The 19,423-nt window shown below is 57.1% G+C and overlaps 2 protein-coding genes across 9 annotated transcripts in view; one reads left to right on the top strand and one right to left on the bottom strand.

The window, feature by feature from the left end:
* The first annotated feature begins 816 nt into the window (after positions 1–816).
* On the top strand, positions 817–5,743 carry LOC147198740 (rhotekin-2-like). 7 transcript variants are annotated; one of them, XM_086121570.1, is made up of 12 exons: positions 817–965; positions 1,525–1,724; positions 1,937–1,983; positions 2,067–2,120; positions 2,219–2,336; positions 2,746–2,934; positions 3,178–3,272; positions 3,574–3,680; positions 3,888–4,016; positions 4,244–4,412; positions 4,488–4,595; positions 4,660–5,743. In XM_086121570.1, the coding sequence occupies exons 1-12, from the start codon at positions 888–890 to the stop codon at positions 5,229–5,231; spliced, it is 1,866 nt and encodes a 621-aa protein (XP_085977696.1). In that variant the 5' UTR covers positions 817–887; the 3' UTR covers positions 5,232–5,743. The 7 variants fall into 7 exon arrangements, with proteins under 7 accessions (XP_085977696.1, XP_085977695.1, XP_085977693.1 ...); XM_086121569.1 differs by having other exon boundaries at positions 4,244–4,595; XM_086121567.1 differs by having other exon boundaries at positions 2,746–3,272.
* Positions 5,744–9,292: 3,549 nt separating this feature from the next.
* arid5b (AT-rich interaction domain 5B) overlaps positions 9,293–19,423 on the bottom strand; it is a 32,902-nt gene continuing 22,771 nt past the window's right edge. For both annotated transcript variants that reach the window (XM_086121564.1, XM_086121565.1), the window contains 6 exons: positions 16,033–16,154; positions 15,629–15,950; positions 14,748–14,800; positions 14,065–14,162; positions 11,823–11,994; positions 9,293–11,120 (listed from right to left, as the gene is read on the bottom strand). In XM_086121564.1, the coding sequence (XP_085977690.1) occupies positions 9,435–11,120; positions 11,823–11,994; positions 14,065–14,162; positions 14,748–14,800; positions 15,629–15,950; positions 16,033–16,154 (2,453 nt within the window). In that variant the 3' untranslated portion in view covers positions 9,293–9,434. The remainder of the gene's footprint in view (positions 11,121–11,822; positions 11,995–14,064; positions 14,163–14,747; positions 14,801–15,628; positions 15,951–16,032; positions 16,155–19,423) is intronic.

Genomic DNA, 19,423 nt, shown 5'->3' with positions numbered 1-19,423 from the left:
CTCAAACCACAAGTTCCGCCAGACGGAACCGCGTGGGCGGGTTTCCTGCTCGCATTGGCCACGTTTAAAACCCCCTCACTACAGTATTGCATCTCCGACTGGGAAGCCCCGCCGCTTTCTAATTTGATCAAAATAACCAGTACACGTGTAGTTTTCGTATGGATGGCTCTACGTTAAGAATGTGCAAAAGGAGAGATGGACTTCGTTTGAACGCATAACAAAACGAATCAGTAGTGATCCACTAGTCACCACCCAATAACATATTACGATAATAATATGGCATTGTGACTTTTCACAACTCTGTACAATTGCGTATTACATTTATATTTTAAAAGGTGAAACTCAAATCACGTCCGTTTTGTTTGACGGTGACGGAATCACGTTAGCCAATTGTCGGCGTCAAGGCACTCGGCGTATAACGGACGTTCACGTGCCGGCCGGAAGGCGGAGTGCTTAGTTTGCATTCAACGTGTCACGTTAAAACTCCAGTTTTGGGGCAAATTTGTCTTGCGGTGTTCAAAAGAGCTATCCAACTACTTGCACGTTCACGTCTTCATTTCCTTATGATGCCCGTCAGCTCGACTGTACCGACATTACAATCAACAAATTCAATACGTGAACATAAAAACTCGAAAATACTTACATTTATCTATGGCTACAATACATCAACATAGTCATCGCGTGTCTGTAACGAATAAACACGCTTTCGTTTGAGTATAACCGGTGATCCGGTTGACCGCGCGCGGAAATCGAACACACCCGTCGAATTTGAAGCCGGAGGGGGAGGGGCGTGTTCGCGCTCTCCGAGCAGCGAATGAAAAAACAACAACACGGACAACCTGCGGGACGTTCAAAATTCTAAACGAAACTCAAATTCCACCCGCGTCATGTCGGGTAGCTCCGCGGTGGCCATGGAGATTAAAAGGAAGAAAATACGACAGAGCGCATTATTCCAGGAAGCGGAGGTAAGAAAGAACGCAGTAGTGTCCAATTCCTTCTGTTTGATTGGACGGACACAGGTTGACCGGACCGAAGTCAAACGAAACAAAACGAGCGCCTGCCATTTGAATCGCGAACCACATCGCCCCGACATAAAATGGTGGTTGAGCTCCAGTCACTCCCAAGGATGAATTTGGTTCGTTCGTTAAACTTCAAAGGGGGCCTAGCTCACAAATCCAACACCGTTGGAAGACGCCCGTGTGAACTCAGAGCGAGCCGAGTGTATTCATCGCCGTCTTGGACATGCTGTACTGTAATAACACGGTAACGAAGCTCTTGACATGACACCGAAGGATTACACCATGTCCAGCGAGGCTTGTGTTGGCGGACACTCTTTAGCGAATGCTTGAATAAACTCGCGCTCTGTCTCTCTCGCTATTACGCATATACGAATGCGATTGGTATTTTGTGTCGAACGTTCTATGAAGCGCCTTTTTCCCCCCCGTTGTGAATGCGCTAGATAAATAAAAGTGTCTCGTTGGTGAACTTTGGCCCTTTTCATGCCGTAAACCGTTCTCCCGCCAGAACAGCGACGTTCAAGCGAAGCTGGACTTTGAGGTGCGGATGCGAGAGGGCGCCTACAAGCTGCTGCTGGCCTGCAGTAAGACAGAAGCGATGCTCGGCGCCTCCAAGAACCTGCTGACCTGCAACGCCAGGATCAAGGCGTACATGGGCCACATGCAGGAGACCAAGGACAAGCGCAATCTGACGGGAGAGCTCAGCGGGTACCGGGTGCAGCTTGCAATGCCATCGAGTTCCATCTCCATTTGGTCATTATTGGGGTTGGCGATTTGCTCCGACCACTCTGGACGTGGATTCCTTTCCTGTTTTCTCCCTCCCTAACCTCGATTCAATCCAACACCCTCTGCAATCGCTGAAGCGTTTTGTTGCGTTTATTGTCATATTCATTTTAAAACGTCTTTTTCTTTTTCTTCAGCGATTCAGACGCGCGTGTGCCATGTAGAGCAACACTCGCTCTGTCTGGTGAGTTGACTTTCTGTTTTTTTTGCCCAAAGAACGCTCGATTTCAGGCCGATTCCTAAAATCGAGGCTCGCCTCTGTCGCAGGACTTCGTATTCCGCTCATGTGGAAGGATCAGGATCACTTCAACAAGAGGGGAAGTGAGTCGCGTCTGCTTCTTTGATTGCCTTTCCTACTTGAAATGGGTTTGGGTTCCCCCCCCCCCCCCCTAACTTTCTGCGCCCCCGCTGCGGTGCAGGCTCGCGGCGGGTGGCCGTCTTCTGCGTCATGCAGATGGGCTGCCAGGTGCTGGACACCAAGATGGCGCTGGTGGACAGATCGGTGACGGACGTCTGCTTTGAAGAAGTCGCCGTCTTGTAAGCGCGCCGTTGCCGCCGCCTGCAAATGGACGTTTGGTGGTGGTGGGGGGGGGGGGTGTTCCCATCACAATTGCGACACCAAGCCTTCCTCTCGCCTTCGCTCATTGTGAAACGGTTGCCACAGGCAACCGGAGCGATTCCCAGACGGTGCGCCGTCAGAGATGGGGCGGACTGCCGCAAATTGCCCAATTTCACTGACATGGCTCTGAAAATGTCTTTCGAGGAAGATATCTTTGTTCCTCGGTCAATGCCAGCCATCTTTCGCAATGAAACGCTCTTCCGCGAGATAGCAGCGGAGCTGGGACCATCGCTTTTTGTTCAGCCGTGAGAGATTTGTCCCGAAAGTCTTATTTCCGGCCTGCAAAGTTTCCAACGCCAAGGTCCGTTGCGCCTCATGTCGCGGCAGTGAAGACGCGCCTCCCGGGTTTACGCTGCGGGTGGAGCTGTGGAGCTGCGCCGCGGAGGACGAGCTCACCCCACTCAACGCGCCGCGGAAGCTGGCAAAGAAGCTGCGGAATTCCTTGGGCAAGAAGCGGCGCCCTCTGCCGGATACTCCCGACCCCGACGCCTTCCTCCGGTCCAACCCGCTGCCGGCGTACGTATGGCCTTCGCGCACGCACCCTCTCGGCTTCGCTCTCGGGCGCCCGCCCGCCGAGCGACGGAAAGCCGCCGCGGCTTCCGCGCTCGTTGGGTCTGACCGATCGCAAGCACGGCGCTTGTCCAAAGCCAACCGGGGGGAGGGAGGAGGTTGCGACGGACCTTGGGAAGTCCGCGGCACACGTTTCGGAAGCGGCGGCCGCCCGGAAGCTCGACGCCGTGCGTTTGTTGTCTGTTGCAGAGGTGCCGAGTACCATCTGCTGGCCTACTCCACCATGACGCTGCCCGCCGCGGAATGCGCCTTTCAGTCCCACTCGCTGGTCGTCCTCCAAAACTGTAAGAAATGGATTTCTATGATCGACGTTTGTCCCACGAGCGACCTGCTTCGGGCTCGAGTTTTAGTTGCGGTTGAATGGCCGACCCCGTTCGGGCAAATCCGTCGGCCTTCCCAGCGGGGCCACGGGGTGTTGACGAATGCTCGTGGATTTGCTTCCCCCCCCCGGCCGGCCCCCCCTTCCGAGAGCTCGCGTCCGCATGAAAAAAGGCGAAGGGCAAAACATTGCGCGCGGCCGCAAATGAACTCGGTTTGCAACCGACCGTCCGCTCAGAGACTTTTGCCGGCTTTGCTCCCCTTCAGCCGATCGGTCGTCGTGGCTTCCCCTCTACGGCAACCTGTGCTGCCGCTTGGCGGCCCAGCCGGCGTGCGTGACGCGACGCGCCATGGCCGGATACCTCCACCGCAAGGTAACCGCCGCCGCTTTTGGCTCGTGCGCGCCGTTCCTTTCCGGTGGGCGCGCCGGCGTACAACGTGACGTGCTACAAGTAAAAAAAAAAAAGGGGGACTATTTCAACGCATGACGCCGTTTGCCGAGTAAGATATGAATGTTGTTGATTTGGAAAACTGGCCAGAGCGGCAGCTGCGCGCATGCAAATAGTTTTTTGTCTCGCCAGCCGAGCGCGGAGGGCCCCGAGCCCCGCCGCCTCTTCTGCGTGCTGAGCGCCGCCACCTTGTGGTGCTACTCGGGCCCGGAGGAGCCGGACGCCCAAGCGCGGCCGGCGCTGCGCCTGCCCGTCAATAAGGTGGGCCGCTCACCTTCGCCGTGGACACGCTTCTTGACTGAAAATGACAACGCCGCGTAAGCGGCAGGCTCAAAATTGGTTCGGGGGGGGGTCTGGATGCCATAAAACTTCCCAAAACCCAGATGGAAGAAATTGTCACGAGCGGGCCGGAAAAGCCAAGTTTGCGGTTCCTTCCTTCCGCCCCCCCCCCCCCCTTTTCATGCCGGTCTTTTGAACGGCTCCTGCAGGACACCCGCATCCAAGTGATGGAAAAGCGGTCGGGGGGGGAGAAGTTTCGGAGCCTGTCCATCATCAACCCTTCGCCGGAGGGAACCCGCAGCCAGGTCTTCACGGCCGACACCCCGGAGCAGCTGGAGCGCTGGCAGGAAGCGCTGCACCGGCACCTCTACGATCAAAGTCAGCCCCGTTCGCTCCCTTCCAAAATGGCGCCTCCGCGCGCTCCGACGGCCGTCTCGTCCTCGTCCTCCGCAGGTCGGTGGCCGCACCGCTGCGAGCGGCCCGCCGCCATCGAGGCGGCGTCGCCGCGGAAACCGTCGCTCTTCCTCACCAAGCCGGCCGACCGCGTTTACGACGACCTCAGTGAGTGCCGTCCGCGTCCGTTCTTTCGACAGACGCGAGTCTTGAGCGGGTGCGGTCCTCGCAGGCATCGATTCTCCGGGCGAGTGCGAGAGCGTCACCGACGTCATCCGCAGCGAGATCCGGGAGTCCCACGGCCGCTTCCCGACGGGTGAGCCTCCAAATTGGGCCGCTCTCTTTGACGGCTCCCCCTCGTTTGAATGGCGGCGGAAGACGGCTGCCGCCGTTCCGTCCCGGAGTCAAACTCGCAGCCCGCCTTCAAGCCCCGAAGCGCGCTGCGGCGCCACGCCCGACGGCGGCAAGAAACGCCGTGCGCCGCTTCCTCCCACCGGCCCCGCCGTGCCTCCTCCCGCTCATGTCCCTCGGCCCGAGAGACCTCCTCGTCCTCCGCCTCCTCTCTCGCGCCCGCGGAAGGAAAACACTTTGCGGGCCAAGTCCAAAAGCGGAAGGCGGTCCCTGGATGCCAAATTCTCCGCCATCGTCCAGCAGTTGCAGCGCACCGCCAAACAAGGAGGCGGCCTTCCGGCGGCGGGCCGCAAGAACGCGCCGCTCGCCGTCGGCGGTGTCGCCGTGCTGAGGAGCCGCCTGAGGGAGTCGTCCCGAGAGAGGAGCCGCCTCAAAGCCGGCCCGGAAAGCTGAATTGCAATTCGTCCGGCGGGATGCCATTTGAGTTTTGTCCCGTTCACGAAAGGAGAGGCGGGACGGGACGCGCTTCACACAAAGATGCCACGAGCAGGAGAAGTCTGAGCAGGGCTGTGCTCGACACCGGACAGCATTTCACTTTTAAAAGGGGGGGGGGAACAGAAATGCAACAGCATAAATTCTGGAACAAACAGGGAGAAGCTGCCCATCAGTGTTTTGCACAGAAAACTCGCTTGACTGCCCCCCCCACAAACTACAGAAAAAGGAATGAAAAATCAGCGAATCCACGTGTGCCATCGTATGCGGGGGTCCACTTTCAAACGGATGTTGCTTTTATTAACACTGTCAAGTCATTGATTTTTATTTGTAGTGTGCATTATTTGTAATTATAATTCATTTGGCAGCGATCATAGAAGAAAAAGTCCAATCGTTGAGCGTGCTCTTCCGTTGACAGGCCGTAACCAAGTTCTGTTCAATGAGATGAATGAATAAATACTCGACTACTATAATACTTGAGGACAAGTCTTAATTGAGCAGCAGAAAACATCTTTAAGGCGCAGCACAAATACAAAAGAAAAATTGTGGACATGAAGAAGAAAATCCGTTGACTTACATTTGATTATTTACGACAGGCTCATTCATCTGCTATTTTTTATTTTTTTTTGTCAGTGAATCAGATCAACAAAGAACCAAAAAAGGACATTGTTTCAAATTGACAGTGGCGAAAATGCACCACGGTGATTGGACCGCGATTCAATGACCGCTTTGGTTCAGTAAATAATCAATAAATAAGAAGGCGAGCACCCATGACTGCAATGAAATATTTGCAAAAGTCAAATTTATCACAAGAGCGCCACTCCGCGTATCCAACAAAAGTCGGCTGCGGCTCCGCTTACCTGTTGGCTGAGGGGCCGAGGCTCGGTCTTGGGCGGGGTTTTCCGTGGCTCCGGATCTTCATCTGAACCTGGGATGCTTTGACGTTGGTTGTGTCCCTTTCAGTCCGCCCTTTCTAAAGCGCGTCTTGGGAGCATGATGATTGATACAGCGCTGCATATATTGGGAGAGTACATTTGGTCGTTTGAACAAAAATGGGATGTCATCATTGTAAACAGAAGGAAAGCTCCACGGTTAAACGGTACCATATTTTTGCATGATGCAAGGGGGGTGGGTCAAGAAGAAAAAAGAAGACATTCACAGCCGGTTGTGTGCACTGGAAGGAATTGCTTCATGTGCCACTTACCATGTTAGAATGGGATACTTGGGGATTTTTTTCCCCCTCCTCCTGAGGAAGCAATACACTTCCAAAGGATCAGTCGAAATGCTCGTTTCAGCCACAGGGCGGCAACAAAAGTCCTTTTTCATCTGTCACTCACAAAGATCCACAATCACAAAGATCCACTCGTCCCGAAGAGCGGCAAGAGAGGAATCGCACAGGCCGCAAAAGACAATTAAGAATCATGGACGCAGCCCATTCACACACACACACACACACACAGAAGCCTTTTAGATAGTAAAATATTTTAATTAAATATACAGGAGGTCATAGCATTAAAAAAGTTTCATTTTTTTGTCTCTGCCAGCTGGCTGATTGGTAAACATATGGCTACTGTATCAAAAACACTTTTTTGAGGATGCACGAAAAAAAAAAGAAAAGAAAAAGTGAAAAAAGAACAACTAATGCTTAATTGCAAAACGTAGTGTTTGTTAGAGGCTAGATTGTGTGTAACCGACTTTTTTTTTCCCACGCGTACGCACAGATAGATACCGCCTTTGATGCTATTTACAGATTATACCAGTTGGGATAGGATCACCGCCACTCTCGCCTGAGTGCGGCGCGCTATCTACAGTGCTATTTATTTACACACGCACACACACACACAGGAAGACAAGATGGCGACAAAGACAAAAGAGAAGGAAAAGGTCAAATTGATTGATCCCAAGTGTACGGATTTGCCCCCCCCCCCCCCTCTTCAGCCAGTGCTGCTTGATAGGGACAAACAACACAAAGATATTCAACATCCTGATGAAGCGCCATGTCCTCGCACGCATTTTCTACTCGCTGGCAACGCAGCTCTGGTGCCGCCAGTAAAGTACTACTTGTCAAGTGCTCGACGTCAACTTGCGCCACACGATTTTGTCGAGCGGCGCGCGGCTCTGCCTCCATGTCGGTTGAAGAATACTCAATCTCCATCTTTACAACCGCGCGCCGAGTACGCTCTGTGCGCGCGCCGGCCGGACAAATGAGCGCACCGCTAGCGCAAGCGTTTAATGTTAGTGGCAATCGCAAGACTCGCACACAAGCAAACCTTACTCGGACGCGACTAGTCCCAAGTAGAGGTCACGGGTCACACACGTTAGTAGCCCGCTTTTTCTGACGAGTAAAGACAATTGGGCTCCCTCGACCGCAGGGCCCGCGCAGAGCCCAAGCCAGCCGGTGACGAATGTCCGAAGGTCCCCCGCAAAGACAAAGTGAGAGCACAGAATGGATCGTCACCCGTCGAGGCTCCAATTCAACGTGCCAATTTCGGGCAGCGTAGCCACGAACGTGGCGCGCCAATTTCAGAAGGGCTCCTTCGCACACACATTTAAGGGAATATGAACTCATGTAAAGGGGTCTCTTTTGCGCAAGGGTGTTGCGGCTAGAAGGCGAAGACCCCGCAAAGTGGAAGTCAGAGCATCATTTGCATTCTCACGGGTGGGCGCGGCACTTGATCACCAAGCTGCCTAATCAACGCCTCCGTGCATGCGGCGCACGGGGCCCACTTCTCACATCACCAACACGACTTTGGCGATCACGACGGCCGGGGCGGGGCCGACGACGGGCCCGGAGTACGCCGAGAGAAAATAGAAGGCGGCGTATTTTCACTTGTGAAGGCAGCACTTCACGATCACGTGGCCGAGAGCCAAGTTGGATTTTTTTGGGTGGGTCGTTTTGTTTTTTTCGTTTAACGCGCCTTTGTAAGTGTAAACGATCACAAGCGTCACAGTCAATCGTTGGATCTCGGCACACGTAAACGCGAGCATCCAGCATTTCCAACCTCCCGCCATTTAGTGCTTCGAACATTAATGCCAGAGATGGGCAAAAGGCACAAGTATATCATCTGAAGTGAGCACATTCTCATTAAAAAAACAAACAAAAAAAAAACAGAGTGGATCTTTTTCCTCTTCAGCATGTTTGGACTTCTAAAGTAAAAGTCATTTTCAAGTCATGAATACAAGAGGCGATGAAATAAGCCGAGTGTTCCGCAGCAGGCGGCTGCTTCACTACGCTCGTGCGACGCCCCCCCCCCCCCCAAAATAATACTACTAATAATCCAAACAGTTTGCCACACTCATTCATGCGAAATGAATTTGGACATGTCCTGCCCCACAGCACCTCAAGTGGCTCCTTGTGTCAATGCGCTCTACCGAACGGCGGCAATGGAATCGCTACGGACGCTTTTCCCTGCGACTAAAAACCCGCCCCAAACGAGACGAAGCGGTTCGTCGCTGGCTCAGTAGACCCGGTGGTAAAAACGCCAATGGCGGCGACGCGTTCTCAGCGCGGCTGCGTTTACTTTCGGGGTACTTTTTGTCAGTTTCAAGTCGCCGATACTTGTCGCTTTGTCTGTCTTTCACTCAAGCGTCCTCGTCCATTTTTGCCACTTGATGGCGGTTCTCGTTTCCCAACGGCGCTCGATCCGTTTCCTGCGGCGCCGCGGACGAAAACCGCCGAACCGCAAACCGCGACCGTACGGCGCAGCGGAAGGGCGTGGACAAAAGCGGAGCCGCCCAACGCCGGCGACGACCTATTTCGGCGACTCCCGGTTCGGCAAGTTCCCGTCGTGGTGTTTCGAGCGACGCGGTTTTAGCCCCCGGACGCAGGAAACCAAAACTCCCGCCGACGGAGAGCCCGAAGCCAAAGTGAGCACGTCCGCGACAGAATTGTGCAAATAAGGACACAAACAAAAAGATACAGTCAGTGGTGATAAAAATACGGAACAGTGCAAAGGATATGAACCGACGTATCAACTAATACCAAAAAAACCAACAAAAAAGATCGATCTGTATGGAGATGGATCTGGATCTGGATCTGGATACAGATCGATACAAATGGAATTTGTCCGTCTGTCTCGCAGAAGAGTTTGACAATCAGTTCGGGCCCATCCGGCGACGGAGCCGCCGCCTTTGCTTGGCGAGGGGGGGGGGGGGTCGCGCCCCTCACAGTCTCGTGCTGGGGTGTACCGAAGACAGCTGCGGCGGAGGGAGGGTGGAAAGCGGGTACAAGTGGTGCAGCAGGTCCCCGTAGAGGGCCGCCCCGCCCGGGTGCCTGAAGAAGTGGTGCGGGCCCGCGGCCGAGGCCAGAAGCTGCCTGTGGAGCAGCATGGAGTGGAAGGCCAGGGGGGGCACCAGGGGCGAGGCGGCCGACTGGCTCTTCAGGTACTGCAGGCCCGGGTGGCGCCGGAGTCCGTCCTGCGACAGCAGGCCGCCGGGCGGGTACATGCCGGCGTAGAGCGGGGCGGCCCGGGGCGGCGGGTAGGCGCCGGCCGGGTGGCCCTCGGGGAGGCGCTCGTCCGTCAGGTGCGCGGCGCGGGCCGGCTCGGCCGCCTTCAGCTCCTCGGGGTCGCCGCGGCGGACGGCGGGCGCCGGGTGGATGGGCGTGACCGCGCGGACCTTCCTCTCGGCCGGCTCCCCCCCGCCCCCCGCCTCGCCGAGGCTTCGTTTGCTGGGCCGGACGAGCACGGGCAGGGACGGGTCGGATGAGGATTTGCCGGCGGGAAAGGGCGGCGACGGGTCCCGCTCGGGAGGCGAGATGGTCATGGGGGGGACCCTGCACGCCTTGGGGTGAGAGCCCGCGAGCGGGTAGGGGAGGCCGCAGGCCGAGGCCCGCCGGCAGAGCCGTTTGGACACCGTCAAATCCCGGGGCTCGTCCTCGCGCTCGGCCCCGCCGCTCTCGCCTCCGGTGCGCGCCCGCTCGCCGTAAGGCGGGCCCGGGCGAACAAAGCCCCGCCCCGCCTCGTCGGCGTAGGCGCTCAGCTCGTCCTGGCCCGGGCAGTTCTCCGTTTGCCCGTACAGGCTGCGCAGGTGCGGCGACGAGTAGCGGTCGCGGTCGCCGGCGAAGCCCCGCGCCCGGAGGAGCTTTTCCGAGGCGCTCTCCTGCGTCACGGGGAGATACGGCTGCCAGGGGGCGCCGACGTGAGGTTGCGGGATGCGGCCGCCGCTCCTCTCCGCCGCCGCCGCCGCCGGCCTGCTGCTCTGCGCGTGCCGGATGACCGACGGCCGCGACATCACGGGCGCCGCCTCGGGGACGCCCTCCGACTCGCGCCGCCTCCGAGCTTCCCGCTCGCCTCCGCCCGCGTCTCGCTCGGGCGCTCGGGCGAGGGCCGGCGACGCCGAGGAGAAGGACGCCGACTCGCACGCTTGGGAGAGGAGCTTCTTTTTGGCCAGCGGAGACATGACGCGGTAGGCGGCCATCTGCGCGGGATCCTCCGTCCGAATGGCCCCGTAGGCGTCCTTCCCCGCCGAGGGATCGGCGCTCGAGTCCGGCGACCGCCTGTCCCGTTTGCACATGGGGAACACCTTCCCCACTCTCCCGCCGCGGCTCTCCGAGGAGGAGTCCTCGCCCCGGGGCGAGGACTCCGGCAGCGCCACGTAGGAGCTTTGGGCCGCCTCGGTCTCGCCGCCGATCTGTCTCCAGTCGGGCCAAGGTGCCACGCGAAGGGGCCGCGGGGCCAGCGGGGCCGGCGACGCTTCTCCGGGGCCGCCCTCTTTGCGGCGCGGCGTCCGCCCGCCGTACGACTCTTCTTTCTTCAGCGTCAAGCGAAGCTCCTCCTCTCGGATGACGACGGCTTCCTCGGCGGCCGGCGCTTGCGGCTCGGTGGCCGCCTCCCCTTTCATGGCGAGGTCCTGCGGGCGCAAACCACCATCGCCGTCAATTGATCATCGTCACGGTCAAGTGCAGCGGGTGACCCTGTGCAGTCCGCCCCGTGCTCTGTCCACAATCTTTTCGTACCAACGCAAGACAACATCGCCGGGCCCAAAGTTTGGTTTTTGCTGATGTTTAGGCCCTCAAAAATGCAAATCGTGAAGCAGAATAAAATCGATTGGGGCCTTAGAGCACGCACACACACACGTGTGCTCTGCAACGATGATTTTAGTCATCAATTCGTCTGTTGATTATTTTGCAAATCATTTGATGAATTGGATTGAAAAAACATTTTTTTTTGAATTTGCATCCCGTCACAGCGCAGTAAATGAGCAACCATCGATTCGTTACGATTCGGGTTGCCCACTGTTTTCCAAAGTCCAAATTTCGATTCCCTCCAAAGACAATCGAGACGACCCGCGGAGAATAGTTAGCAGTGAAAAACTCGAAATCCCGAGGAGGCGGACCTACTTGGAATGAAAACATGGTAACCACGCGATGGAAAATAACGATCCGTTCATCGGAGAAGGAAGGCGCCGCGGACGACCCGCCGCGCCTCCCCACAACCAATGGCGGCACCTCGCAATCACCGAGAACCTCGACCGGGGAGGACCTCGGAGCCACGGACGGCTCGAGCGGCGGACAAAGCGCCAGGAGATGGCGGGCGGACGTCCGCAACCAACCTGTGACGGGGGCCGGCCCTCGGCCGCCTCGCCGCGCTCCTTCCGGGCCGCCCGCTTGCCCTTGGCTTTCTTGGCCTTGGCCGACGGCGCCTTCTCCTGGCTGCGGGGCTTGGCCGGCGGGAGGGGCTTGTCCTGCTCGCCTCTCAGGTGCCTCTCGTACGGGAGCAGAAGCCTGGGGGGGGGGGGGGGGGGCGGACAGAAGGAAGGTCGCGGTTGGCCCGGCAAACGCGACGGCGACTCGTTCGTTCGCAGACGCTCTCTCTCTCGCCGGCCGCCATTTCAACCGAACGGAGGCCGTCGCGGCAAACGGTGACGAGCGAGTCTGAAGAGAAGCCTCGCGCGCGTCGAAAGCGCCCGACGCTCATCCGCGGCGGATTAAACAACAAATACGAAAGCGGACCCGCCGCACGTAGACGAGTCCCGTCGGCCGACACGCGCCGATCGAACACTCGACGTAAACGGACGTCGGAAAAGCGCCCGTGAATGACAACAAAGGCAGTCAACCCGGCGCTGGAGTCCAAAGTGGCTCTGCTGCACGTTCATGTGGAAGGGTGGGGGCGGGGGGGGGGGGGGCACTGCGTGGAATAAGAAGAAGAATTTAGGGACAAGCAGGACCATTCTTTGGTCCGCGCGCGTACGCCGGTGAGTCGACGCGGCGGCGCCGTCGCGGTCGGGAAAGGCTGCTCGGGGACACCGCGCCGCATCGTGTCCTCCGTCGGGAAGGAAGTCATCCTTTTCAAGAAGCCGCAAAACAAGGCTGAGATGTTTTGCTTGCCCCCCCCCCCCCCCCGCCCAAAAAAGAAAGACTTCGAGTGACTATGTGGGAATTTTCGTGTGCCGGTTCGCTCTTTGAACAACAACAACAAAAAAAAAAAGGCAGGCAAAGGACATTGGATCCAGCTGCTGCGGCGGCCTGCCAACAGAGGAAATGTGACCCTGACGTCAAAGCCGCAGCCGGCAAAGGCAGCGGAATGGCACATTCGGCCTGAGAAGCGACCGCTGAAAAGAAAAAAAAAACCAAATAACAGCAGTTCCTGCTCCAAATCCAAAAGACATTTTTGTCGTGCCCCCCCCCCCCACCCCCGAAAAGACTCCAAAAGTGGGACTTTGCACCGAAGCCGGTTGGACAGTGTGTGGGAATGACAGCGACTGCTTTGAAGGAATGTCAAAATGGGATGAAGGGGGGGGGGGGGGGCGGACTGAGTGAGAAATGTGTCTAAATCCTCGCAAATGGAAAAGTCCAACATGCTATTCTGGTCAGAGAAAAAAAGCCCCCGAAAAGTTAACGTCAGGAAGTTCCCAACATTGTGGGAAGGATTTTTTTCTTAGAGCTCAACTACAAAACGGCCCCCATAAACGTCAGTCAACTTTTTAATACCATGTGACCCCCCCCCCCCCCCAAAAAAAAAATGTGCTTGGCATCTGGGCTGGCTGCTCGCGATGGGTTCAACAGGGGAAACTCCTTTGTTGCGCCGCAATTTGCTCCATTTTGGGCTTGGGGAGGAATTTAATTTAGTTGCTCAAGTGGGGAGATTTTTTTGTTGTTGCAGTTTTGCTTTGAGTTTGTGGTCGTTTTTATTTGATCTTCTGACACTCATTTTGGATTTTGGATTCTGCATTTGCCTTTTTTTGCCTTCTCTTTTGTTGTCCTTTGACTTGACTGCGCTCTCAAAAGCTTGAAAGAAAGAGGATATGTTTCCAAAAAAGCATAGGGGGGGGTGGGGGGGGGGGCTCCTTCCGTTTGAACTTGTGGAACAGCTCGGGAGAGGTTCAAGTCAACTCAGGTCAAGCAACGAAGGCCCCGTTTGTTTTCGTACGCGGTGTAACATGAAGCTTCCTTTTCACATTTCCCCCAAGGGGGGCCAAAGTCTTCTGGAAACGTGTCTGACGGTTGCGGAGGCGTCAAATCCAAGTCGCAGTTCAAGGTGAGGACGCCATTTTGCTTTGCGCACGCGCTAATGTGCCGCTTTGCTTCCTTGTCGGGCCCCGACGTCGAAGAAACAAGATCAGCGCCCACCAAAAAGCCGAGCGGGCCCGTCGGGCCGAGCTTCAGAAATGAGCAAAATCCACCCGGGGGGGGGCTCACTTTGAAGGAATGTTGCATTTTCCGCGCAGCCCGTTTGAGCCTTTTTCCGAGCCGAGGCCCATTTTTTGCGCTTCCCCGACAGCAAGAAGGTTTCCCCGGAGCGGGCGGCCGGCCAGTGGGGGGGAGGGGGGGGGGGGGCAACTCAGTGCGACTCACCTCTCGTAGTGGCGGCGCGTGCAGGTGGCGGCGCTGGTGCTGCTCGGGTTGCCGCCCAGTTCGTCGTACACGTGCTTCCACTGCCGGCGCGCCGTGATCTGCGGGGAGGAGGCGTGAGGTCATGTCACCGGGGGGGGGAGGAAAATCAGACAAGAGGGACGGGTGGGTGGGGGGGGGTGCTCGGCTAAACCGCGGACTCGCTCTTCAGCTCGTCGTGTCTCCGAGTCACTTTTTCCCCCCCGACGGCCTTCGATTCCGGTGGCATCATTCGGACGCTTCGGGAGGCGGAGTTTGGGGACCCATCAAATCGTTTGCCCCGACGGCGCTCTATCGCTCGGCAAAATGCCGAGCCGCATTTCGTGTCAAGGTCACACTCGGAATCACGGGTGGCTTGACGCTCGAGGAGGTCAAGGGAGAGGAAAGGGTCCCGGGAGCCAAAATGTCGGCTTGATGGCCGTCGGACGTTCGGGACGACGGCGGCGCCGAGGGCTGAAGACGCTCGGATGAGCGAGAAGGAGCGAGGGCGGCACACTTTGGCCTTTTCTCACTTCCCGCAACCGCAACGCATCCCAATACTTTTGCCCGAACGCCAGCAGGTGAACCCCCCCCCACAAGCGGGCCAACCGGCAGGAGGAGGAGGAGGAGGAAGGGACGAGTAGACGGGCACATATGCCAGCACTTACCAGTTCATATCCTCCCAGCTTTTGGGCGGCTTGGAACATGGTCCACAGGTTGACTGCGGGGGGGCAGACAAACAAGGACAAGTCAGCAACTCTGTCTCCTGACAATAACAACAAAACTTGGTGGGCATTTTTTAAAAATAAAAAAAGAACAACATTTGCTCTTTTTTTTTTTTTTTCCTAAGCACAAAACGGCAAATGACTTGATGACGCCGAACGCCGCTTGGCCGCGACTTTCTGACCCGGGAGCCCGCGAGCGCTCTCGCGCATCGGGCCATCATCATCAAATCCCAGCGGAAAGGAAAAACAAGGTGGCAAGCAAACGCCAGCGCTCACGATTTCACGCTGCCCGAGTTGAAGCGCTCGCCGTCACGAAAACCTCATTCGGTGCGCAATTTTCCACTCGTGTCCCTTTTTTATTCTTTCCAAAGCTAAGTGGCGCATTTTCAGCTGCCCATCGGATGAAAGTGCGACTCGCGGAGTCCGGTCCGCTTTCAACACTTCAACAAGTCGATTGATTTGCGAGCACAAAGGAGCGAGCGAGCGCACGTGACGGCGTTACGAGTGTTGTGTAACGCGCTTCTAAAAATAGCCTCCTCGGTGGCCGCCCGCCTGGGTCGGAAAAAGCTCAAGCGCAATTACTCCGCTCGACATTTGGATTTGCTTGCCGCAACATCATGGCCTCGCATTTTTAGTGCTCGCTCCAATAAATCGCGCAGGAAAAAAGGAGAGCGCGAGAGAGAGAAAAGAAATGGGGGGGGGGGGCTTTTTGGGGTGAAAAAGTCAACGAGCGACGATGACGACGGCGGATTCGGCGGCAGGTGGAGCCGCAAACGAGGCCGGCGCGAGGAGGTTGAAAAGCGAGCATTGGGGGGGGGGCTCACTCTGCTTGAAGCCCAGGAAGGGGATCCTCTCGATGGGCGTGTCCCTCTTCTTCATGAACTTGTAGAGCTCCACCAGGAAGGCCTGCTCGTCCTCTCGGCTCTCCTCGCACGAGGCCGCCGCCGCCTCGGCCGCCGCCTCCTCCGTCTCCTCGTCGTCCTCCTCGTCGTCCTCTTCTTCCTCCTCCTCGTCCTCCAGGGAGGCCAGCGAGGAGAAGGAATCCCCCAGCTCGTCTTTCTCGCTCCGCTCCTCCGCCGCGTCCTTCTCCTTCCCGCCGGCTTTGTTTTTGGAGGCGGAGCTCAACGTTCGGCAGCTGGCCTTGACCTGGGAGGACGAGAGGGACGGCGGTCGAGCGAGACGCGGACCCAAAAACGATGGACGACGGCTCGGCGGCGGCTTGGTCTACCTTGGAGCTTTTGGTCTCCGGGCCGTCGCCGTCGCGGGCGGCGAGCGGCGCGCGGCCCGCCGAGTCCCTCCGGCGCGAGCCGGACAACTTCTTCTTGCGGGGTCGCCCCTTCAGGTTGGGAGCTGAGGAGGGCGGCGGGACATCAAAGATGAAAGCGGCGACCTTTGCGCGCGGCCTTTGCACGACCGTCGGTGTCCGGCGTGAAAGCGCAGCGGACGCCGCCCGTGGCGTCGAGTCGCTCCGTCGGCCGCGCGCCGCAACGACGACGATGCCGTCGTGTTCTTGGAAAGCTCCCGATCGGAGTTCCCGCGAGCGCCGCGCGACGGCAACGGGCGAGCGCCATCCCAATTTGCAACGGTCGGCAATCGAGCGCGTTCCTTTCGACGAGAAGAGCGGGGGGGGGAGATGCTACCTGCTTGTCCGCTTTTGCCGCCGGCTAGACTTTGCAACAAGTGGAAGACGTGAGCATTATCCCAATTTTATTTTTGAGAGAGAGATATACTCCATCCATTCCATCCATTTTCCGAAGCGCTTGATCCTCACTAGGGTGGCGGGGGGTGCCGGAGCCTATCCCAGCCGTCTCCGGGCAGTAGGCGGGGACGCCCTGAATCGGTTGCCAGCCAATCGCAGGGCACACAGAGACCAACGACCATCCACGCCCACACTCACACCTAGGGACAATTTAGAGCGTCCAATCAGCCCGCCATGCATGTTTTTGGAACGTGGGAGGAAACCGGAGCACCCCGAGAAAAGCCACGCAGGCCCGGGGAGAACATGCAAACTCCACACAGGGAGGCCGGAGCCGGAATCGAACCCGGTACCTCTGCATGTGAAGCCGACGCGCTAACCACCGGACGACCGGGCCGCCCACGAGAAATATACTATATATTAAAAAAAAATGATTTATTAGATATAAACACATAACGGGGTAGGACTAGATACGTTTTTTACTTCTTCCTACTCCCTTGAACATAATAACTGTGTTGAATGAAGACTGATTTCTTTCTTTTTACTATTTTATCTACCTTATTTTCTGTCACATTATTACCGTATATGTTTTATGTTCAATAAACAACAACAACAACTATATAGCAAAGCAAAAGCCTCGCAAGCTGGCAATGAATAGAAATGAAAATAAATGGGTCCAACGCAGGCGTATTTCTGGCAGCAGCAGCAGCAGCACCGTATGACTTTGCCAAAATGCCGCAGCCTCCTCGGGAGAGGAAGTCCAATTAGAGATGACAAATCCTAATTTGGCACCTCCCGCAGAAACACGACTTCCGTATTTGGTCAAATGTAGACATGCATCGTGCTCAGCATACAAAGCGGCCGCTTCCTGCCTCCGCTGTCAAAAGGAGACGGAAATGTGCAGTGGAGAATCGCAGCACACTTGCGATCGTGAGCCCCCCCCCCCCCCCGCCCCCCCATTGACCCTTGTTGCATAAGCGGCACATCCATTTGTCTTTTGCGTACGGGCTGCGTGAGTGGCGGCAAATGTGATTAGAAAAGGGCGGTGGGCGGTGCCCCCCCCCCCACCAGTTAGCTCGTTAGTACGCGCGCCGGCATCAAAAAGCCGTGATCGCAAACATTCCGTCGGTGCCACCGCGCCGACAATTCTCAATCATTGTCAGAAGCTGAAGGTTGCCGTGGCGACCGCCCCCCCCCCCCATCCCAGCCTCGCTTGGCGCCCCCCGGAGGGTTGCCGGCACCCGGTTTGGGCCTCGCACGTCTGGCCGACCTTGCGTTCGGAAGAGATGTTTTTGCGAAAGCCGAGCTTGCCCGCCCGTTCCATTTCCCGCACGACCTCGCTCTGCCGCCTTTCAAGTTTTAGTCGGCAATCTTCTTCGATGCTAACACGCGCGCGCGCGCGCACGCAGTTCAAATGAAGGCGATTGAGCAGACCGCGCGCTTCGCTGTGAATTTCTCACCCTCATTATGAAAGTCATTTGGGAGGGCGAGCCACAGAAAAATCTCAAGAATACTTTGGGGAGGGGGGGGCGCTACAGCGCAGCTTCAAGGCTTATCCGACTCATGACTGGCGGAGAACAAGAGAGAGCGAGAGACATCTCAGCATTGCCCCGGAAGGAAATGATCAACGCATGAATAGAAGGCCACGTATTGGACTAGAGCGCGCTCCAGTGACACTGGAAGGGATTCAGGCGACCCCATGAGCCAGATGGGGGGGGGGGGGGGGGGCGGGGGGCGCCACTGTCAAATAGGCCACGGCGTCTCCCGTCTTTGGCTGAGCGCACCCGTTCGCTCTCATTTCAAACGGCCACTAAATTCGGTCCTTTCCGGGCACGCCCATCGTGACGCCCGGCGTCGGCACGGGTGCTTTCTTGACGTCGGGCCGAGCTGGAAGAAATTCCATCCCCGCAGGGGTGAGCAAACCGGGGCCCCGGGGCCCATTTGCGGCGTCTCATCAAAAATGCCGTTTGACACGGCCCGCGAGGCGAGCTGGAAAATAGGAAGAAGAATGGAGGTGGGGCGACTGCTCGCCGTCGGACATTTTGACCACCGTTTTCTTTTTTGCTGCGGGAAGGCGTTCTGCGGTCGCGTTCAAAGACTTGCAGTGGAAAAAAACGCAACCGCAAAGTAAAAGAGCGATGAAGGTTTGCGATTTTCGCCTCGTATTCCATTGCTGACCGCACAAAAGACTCGCCAGGGACGGCTCAACCGCGTCCGGTCAATTCACGCGGGCAGAAACGAGGAAACCGCCCCGCCCGGCCGGCCGGCTTCTTCCGTTTCTACGGCGCGAGGCTCACCGGCCCCGCGAAGCGGCAAAGTGAGCGACGACACAAATCGTGAGTCACCGCCAAAGAATTTCGGCCGCCGCCGCACTGGTAATGGTTTGCCGAAGAGGAAAAACAATGAGACTTTTGTCGCGGTCGCCCCATCGGCGGCTCGCAAAAAGAGCGCAAACGCTCCGCCCGATTGCGCGACGTCGTCGGTCGCGAGCGGCCCGTCCGTCCTTGACAAGTGCGCGCCGTTCATTTCACCGTTTCAAAGGCTCAATTTGTGGGGTGACATCACACTCCAAGTTCAGATTGCGCCTCAGTCGATTTTTTTGGAGGAGGGGGGGTGGCCCATTTTTCTGTATTTCCAGGCCAGGATGATTTATGAAGCCAAAGCGTCCACGGGTTGTTTTTCATCCAGCAAATGGCGACAATATTCATCTTGAAGGCGATAAAAGGCCCTTCCTCCGTCTCCCTCCGCGCAAAGATTGGAGTGGAGATCCCCCCCCCTTTAATAAAATGACCCAGAGTCCATCCAACAAACAAACGCGCCGCCGCCGCAACTACAGACAGACGACGACTACATCAGAGCCGAGGTAAGCGATTGCCTGGCTCGCGTGCGCCGACTTAAGCCCGCACGAGTGTTGGGTTTCTGA

This window comes from Hippocampus guttulatus, chromosome 10 (genome assembly GCF_054856545.1).
Source record: "Hippocampus guttulatus isolate MCC_2025c chromosome 10, RoL_Hgut_1.0, whole genome shotgun sequence".
Taxonomy (NCBI): Eukaryota; Metazoa; Chordata; class Actinopteri; order Syngnathiformes; family Syngnathidae; genus Hippocampus; species Hippocampus guttulatus.
Note: the sequence above shows the minus strand (reverse complement) of the source record. Positions and strands in the feature narration are given on the sequence as shown.